This window comes from Oryctolagus cuniculus, chromosome 12 (genome assembly GCF_051225735.1).
Source record: "Oryctolagus cuniculus isolate XC-2025 breed Fujian yellow rabbit chromosome 12, ASM5122573v1, whole genome shotgun sequence".
Lineage (NCBI taxonomy): Eukaryota > Metazoa > Chordata > Mammalia > Lagomorpha > Leporidae > Oryctolagus > Oryctolagus cuniculus.
Window position 1 is genome coordinate 58587383 of NC_142878.1, and position 7043 is coordinate 58594425.

The 7043-nt window shown below is 40.9% G+C and overlaps 1 protein-coding gene across 22 annotated transcripts in view; it reads right to left on the minus strand.

Annotated features, from left to right (window-relative positions):
• Nucleotides 1–6463, minus strand: part of DPH6 (diphthamine biosynthesis 6) — a 227114-nt gene extending 220651 nt beyond the window's left edge. For 3 of the 22 annotated variants that reach the window (XM_089309399.1, XM_089309392.1, XM_089309394.1), the window contains exons 1-2: nt 6181–6453; nt 3153–3247 (exon numbers count right to left, since the gene is read on the minus strand). In XM_089309399.1, the coding sequence (XP_089165525.1) occupies nt 3153–3247; nt 6181–6434 (349 nt within the window). In that variant the 5' untranslated portion in view covers nt 6435–6453. Of the gene's footprint in view, nt 1–3152; nt 3248–5884 lie in introns of all 22 variants that reach the window. The other 19 variants (XM_089309396.1, XM_089309397.1, XM_089309395.1 and 16 more) reach the window with 13 other exon arrangements.
• Between the last annotated feature and the right edge of the window lie 580 nt (nt 6464–7043).

Consider the following 7043-nt stretch of genomic DNA (forward strand, 5'->3'; position numbering starts at 1 on the left):
AGGACCAAGGGTATAAACCAGTCCATTCCACTTTCTCTGAGATAACATCTCTAGGCAGGATAAAAGGCTGGAATATAGTTATATGTTCTCAATTTGTTTCCAGACTTCTCCAGGGCCTTTCTGTCCAGCTTTTCCTAACAAACGAAGGCAAAGCAAGCGAAACCAAGGCCACACCGAAGATAGCTCCTTCGATTTTCCGGAAAAAGCACTTTCCATCAAAGTTAAACAGCAGTTTTTGAACTCACTCCTTTTAAATGATCTGCACGTGATGTTCTCCAAATAGCCTGTGGAACCACACTCAGGTGGTTTTAGCCTAGAAATTAGAAGAGGGGGCACACTCTTCTCCCACTACATGCTCTTCCACCAGCCAGCACTAGCAAATTCGAGGTGACACTGACAGCTTCTCTGGCACAGGAGCCTCTGCTGGGCAGAGTCAGGGTGAAAGCTTAGAACCACCAGCAGACATGGCGTCTGGGGCAGGGGGAGGGAGGGACACGCCACCGCACCACACCATGCCCTCAGGCAGGGAGCACAGACTCCCACCTGTGCCTCAGCCCAGAGTGCAGCCATCTTCCCATTCCCCCTACTGCTCGCAGAGGATCCTGGGGTGCGCAGCCCAGTTCTCCCAGGTGCCGATGCTGGGACTTGTGTAAAGTCTTGGGCACACCCTTTACATTATTCTTATTCCATTTACTATTGAATTTTTTATTACCAACACTGTTCTAAATAAATGTCTCCTTTCCCTGAAAGGTATAATTTAAACTCATGTTTCCTTGTCATTTTACCATCGGAGCAGTGAAACCATGAGCACATGCAAAATTACACGAGTACAATCATGACTCTGTACAAGGTAAATATAGTAATTCATGTAGAAAATCTGAAGAGAAGAAACTCCAAGAAGGAAGTTATTATTACACATATTTATATATACATATCACATATGTACTACATATAATATAAACAACTTTTTTAAATACTAATATATCTGGAGATGGAAAGCTTAAAAGACTCACTTCCCTGATTGGCCACAAACAATAAGGGAATTTCTTTAGTTTGGTAACAGCTTAAACCTGAAAGGAGACTCTACTTCTTTTATAATATAGAAACTACAGTGCAGTTCCCACTTACCCTCAAAAAGCCTTACTAAAATGAGAATTAGAAAGTCATTCCAAAAAAAAAAAAAAAAAAAAAAACCTCCGTTCTAAAACATCAGCCATGAACGGTATACCAGCACAAAATCCTAGAGTGGGTATGTGTCCTGGCCCTCCACAGGAATTGCTGTACCTCTGAAATCAAACGCTTCTAACCTCTATCTTCTGACATTACTTCCAGTAACGCTTGGTTCTTAACCATAGAAGAAAAGAAAATTCAAATATATGGCTGAAATAACATCTCACTACTCCAGGGTTAATTCAAGTCAGTTCATATTCATCTGTCTTCCAATAAACTTTGAGTAAACTTCTATTAGAGGCATAGAGCTATCCCAAGAACTAAGGTGCAGTTAAAGGAAGATAGAAGATATGACCTCTCCTCTCAAGCTTAAATCAATCTATTCAGGGGATATAAAATAAGAATAAGATGAATAGAAAGCAATTATACAATGATATAAAAATACAAATACAGTAGACAGGCATCCCTGATAAAAGAAAAAAAGGGAGCATGGAAGGGAGGGAGGGACAAAAAGGAAGGAATATAAGGCTTGATTCCCAATCAATTAAATTTACAGAATACCCACTTCATGCCAGCAACTAGGTTAATGTCTTTACATATCCCATCCATTGAATTCATCCTAAACTAACAGTAAAATAAAAGCATGGATTCCAGAAAAAAAGTTAAGTGAAAGGGATAATTATAAGATCTTACTATGGCCAGCATTGTGGCACAGAAGATTAAGCCACAACGCCACCATTCCATATGCGCACCAGTTCAAGTCCTGGTTGCTCCATTTCTGATTCAGCTCCCTGCTAATGTGCCTGGGAAAGCAGAAGAAAGACAAGCTGAATTCTAAGCTGCTGGCTTCTGGTTGGACAAGCCCCAGCTGTGGCAACCATTCCGGGAGTGAATCAGTGGATGAACGATCTCTCTCCCTTTCTTTCTCACCCCCCTCTTTCTGTCACCATGATTATTTCAAATAAATAAGTAAATTTTTTTTAAAAAACAGATATTACTATAAGAATCACATGCAGCCGTAACATATCAGATTAGACAACTACTAATCTTTTCTTACTATTAGATTTTAGCAATTATAAATTAGAACAAAACTGTACGAAAAGAAAATCAGTTAAAGAACCATATATATATATAATTTTTAAAACTTTTAATTGGGGAAATTTAATTGGGGAGAAAATTGGAACAAGTAGTCCACCTAGATTTATGGATTTGTGGATGTCCTTGTTCACACAAATGAAAAGTGAAATGTATTCATTACGCTTCTCTCAAGTCCCACTTTGACAAAGAAGGTTGCTAAGCTGCATTATTCTAATAAGATTCATATATTACCACTTCCATATATGTCTCACTTCTCAAGTTCTCCGAGGTATGAAGACTCTATCTTTAATCTCCCTGTATAGCACCTGTAACATTTAGAGATGTGGTGTGGTGCAATGGGAGGGTTCCAATCTCTGCTCTGCAGGATTATGCTAGCTATTTTACTTTGTACAATTATAAAATTCTGAGCTCAGCATCCCTATCTTGTAATAGATTAATAATCTCTCTCTAGTAGGAGTCGTTATGAGAACTAATAATATGCAAGTAAAAACATTTAATGTCCAGTTCCATAGGGAGTGCAGTGGAGGATGGCCCAGGTGCTTGGGCCCTGCACCCCATGGGAGACCAGGAAAAGCACCTGGCTCCTGGCTCCTGCCATCGGATCAGCGCGGTGCGCCAGCCGCAGCGCGCCGGCCGCGGCGGCCATTGAAGGGTGAACCAACGGCAAAGGAAGACCTTTCTCTCTGTCTCTCTCTCTCACTGTCCACTCTGCGTGTCAAGAAAAAATAAAAAAAAAAAAAAAAAAAAAAAAGAATCTAGTATGTAATAGGTACCAAATATAAACTGGTTCTTTTTCTACCTTTGCCTAATGCATACATAGTATACAATTATGAAGTTAGAGTTTCAGTCATTTAGAGAACTTTCCAATAGAGGCAAACACTTACCTTCCTTACCAGCTGGTCTTAGATTTGCTAAAGCAACAATCTGATGCCCCGCAGCAATGCACTGCATCATATTGTAACAGCTGTCCTTCCCACCACTAAAAAAAAGGTCAATACATGACAGAAAAAGAGATATCAGGTTACTGACCATAATTCGACAAAGAATCACTAGCTATCAAAATAGAACACATTATTTACTCAGCTTGCCAGTATATATAAGAGACTGTTTCATAATTAGAATGCAAACCGTTGACTTTTCTTTCTAAGTCATAAGCACACTGAGAAAATGGATCTGAATGTCAAAGGTTGCTGTTCTTAAGAGACATGAAAGAACGTGCTTTTATAACAAAGAATGTTCTAAACAAAACATGATCACTTTAGGGTGTGATAAAGGCTTTGCTTAATATATAAAGGGCTATTTCTATCCTAAATATGTATTACATATACTCCTAAGATGAAACTATATAAAACAGGTAGAAAAACATCCATTCTATCCCACTAACTAGCTGTTGGTTATTGTCACCAATTAAAGGGTCAAGTTAAAGATCTGAATTCCAATCTAATAACAAAATTTGATATTCTTGGAGAGATCAAATTCTATAGAAATAAACAGCAAAACGCTCAATCACACTAACAAAGTTAAACATTAGTACTATCAGTACTTTAGCTATCATTCCTTCTTTTCATTCCTTCTCAAGGGGAGGAAGAGGGCAAGAGGCAAAGTGAAATATACAAAATCCCATACTCCCTCTCTTCAGATTTGAATATTCCCCTAAGTAAGTCTTCTACAATTTTTTAGATTGAATCTCACTAGTCTAAAACTCCAGGACAAAAATATTTTTTAAATTCTTTTGACTATCAAAGTTTAAAGGGTATGCATCCATAATCAGTACATAGTCTTACTCTTTATCTCAAAATACTCCAACATTTCATGTATGAATTTAAAGTAGCATTTCCAAAATTGTGTTCTTTGTCCAACAAACTGTTGAGTACTGTTGAGAAAGATTTTCAAGGTCAACCAATCTTGAGAAATGCTGAGTACCTTTATCTCCTCTTGGTATTCCATGAGTTGCATACATATTATTTTAAGTGCAAGGTCCTACACAGAAGAGTCTTAGCTCCCAACTCTGGGAATGTAAAGGAAGCTACTCAGTATGATTGAGATTATATACTTTACTATAAAATTGTGGAAAAAATGACCTACCTAGATAATCCTAAAGGTGTTATTTAACTATAAAATTCAATGACTTACTTATAAATTAGGAAACTAATGTTCTGTCAAACAATATGAAAGAATCTTGGATTCCCTTATTCTCTAAAACACACAGTATATCATCCTTCATTGTTACACACACACAAATTGCAAATTTGCTATGTTCATTTTAAAATACACTTTTCACACATATGTGAAGAACTTGAAAAGTTCATGGAAAAGATATACTATGAAAAACCTATGCATTGATGTAAAAAAATTGCACCAAAATAACTTACATTTTAATTCCATTTCCATGTACTTTTTGATGTGCCCCTAATATACACACATACATACACATAATTATACATGATAGATGTATATAACACATAGGCATGTATATCATATGCATATGCTTATGCATTCATACTTACAGCTAAACCTCCTAACATGTATACAGTTCTTACTGTTTGCAAGAATTTACTAACAATGCCCTTAAGTAAATTGCTTTATTATGAAAGTAATATTTGCACATTACCAAAGATTGTAATGGATTACTCCAATCTTCTTCTCCCCTCCCCTCTAATACTTCTATGTCTTTAGCTAGTATGTGTTACTGTAGTCATTAAACTTCTGGCAAACTGAATCTGTATGGGAATTACTCATTTCCTGGGCTACTTTTAATTCTTATCTGTCTAGACCAAAGGAAAACCACAATGGTCAAAGCTTAATCATTCTCTTTACAGAAGAAATTTACTGAATAACTAATTATTGTGACATTATAGACCAATATCTTAAAACGGCATCGAAGCAGAAGGAACTGGGATATTCTAATCACTACAGAAGGGATTCGAAGGACTAACAAGAGTCCTAAATAGGTCAATAATGTCAACAACTGTATACCATCTAGGGCATTAAATTACAATGCTTATGAAATCTCCAATGTGCTAACAAAAGTAAAGGAATCATTTTTATCTCAAGAGACAACACAGGACCAAACCTCATGAAACAAAGTATTTAAGTAGTCCAAACCCCCTAACATGGCTAGTGGGTTCCTTTTTGCCTCGAGTACAGTATCATTTAAAGTGGCCTGTTTTAGGTATGTCAGTCACAAGCCTAATTCTTTAGAAACCCAAATAAAATGAACTACTATAGATTTCAAATTCCTTTTGGAAAATGGCATATGTTACTAAAAGGTCACCCTCCAAAAAGTAACAGCAACTGGAGCTAGCATAAAAGTTAAAATTCTGTCTCCACTACGATGGAAAAGATCCCTTCACTGGACTTGAGTCCCAAGGAAAAACACACGGCTCCATAAACAATCCACATCGGTCCTGCGCTGCCTCACATGGGGGACCCGAGATAAGGGAGGGAACGAATGCAATCAGCAACAGCCTGAAGACCTGGCGGACCGAAAGGAACTAAAAAGGGCCAATAAAGGGTGGAGAAGGGAGAGGAAGCACGTGCTGGATAAGTGCAGTTAATTTTAGCTCTTAAACTTCACGCTCACGGGAGCATTTAAAAATTCGACAACCAGCCGCACCAGAGTAATTAAACAACGCTTCCGGTTATGGGACCCAGGCCTCAGTTGCTCCCCAGGTGAATCCAGGTTTGAGGGCCAGAAAAATCACAGAGGCAGCGACTAACAGGAGAGCGAACCCGCGGAACAGCGGGAGTCGGACAATAGCCGGAGGACTCCGCCTCTTCCTGTAGCCCGGAAGAGCTACAGAGCCCCCGACTGGCTTCGGGAGAGACACCCTCTCTTTCGGCGCCAGGGGTGGCAGGAATGGGACGAGAGGGTGGCCGGGGAGGAGGCAGGCGGCTCTGGCGCACAGTTACCTGATCAGAGCCGCGACCCTCATGCTGGGCGCAGTGCGCGTGCGTACGTGCGGCGGGCGCGGACGTCGGCCGTGGTGTATCCGCCCAGCTCGCTGGACGCTCTGTGGGGCCTTGTCCGGGTGTTCGCTCCACCGCCTGTCTCGGACCGTCGCTGCGGCACCTACGGCTGCCTGCGGGAGAATTGGGCGCGGAGGGAACGGCACTTGGGCGCCGTGTCCCTGAGGCAGGGGGTGGTGACCCGGAAAAGAATACATTTAGGCGCGACCTAGCCACCTAAGTGAGGGCACTGAAGCTACCGGAGGAAGGGCAAGGCCCGCGTCTCCAGGCCCGCCCCGGTGCCTCGGGATTTGCCTTGATAAGAGGGTGTTCTAAGTCTCCACGGTTTCTGGAGAGAGCAAGTTTACCCTTCCTTCCTTCCGAAGAAAATTCCTACACATCTTAGCTTTTTCACTTGTATCTCCTCTGGCCTCCCACCTTTAAGGTTCAGAGATGAAATCCAGCCTCGAAGGGCTGTGGTAATTTTTTTTTTAAGATGATGATGATGATTTGAAAAGCAGAGTTGACAGGGGAGATAGAGTCTTTTCACTCCCCAAATGGCCGCAGTGAACTTGGTCGAGCAGAAGCCAGGAGCCTGGAACTCCGTCAGGGTCCCCCACATACATGGTAGAGGCGCAAGGCCTTGGGGCATCCTCTGCTGTGTTCACAGGCGAATCAACAGCCCTGACTCCAGCTGGCACTGAGACACGGGATACCTGTGGTGGCTTAACGCACTGCACCGCAGCACCAGGCCCTGTAGTAGCACAAACATAGAAACTAGGAAATCTTTGCAGAAAGGAAACCCAGCTTCTGATTCTATTCACCAA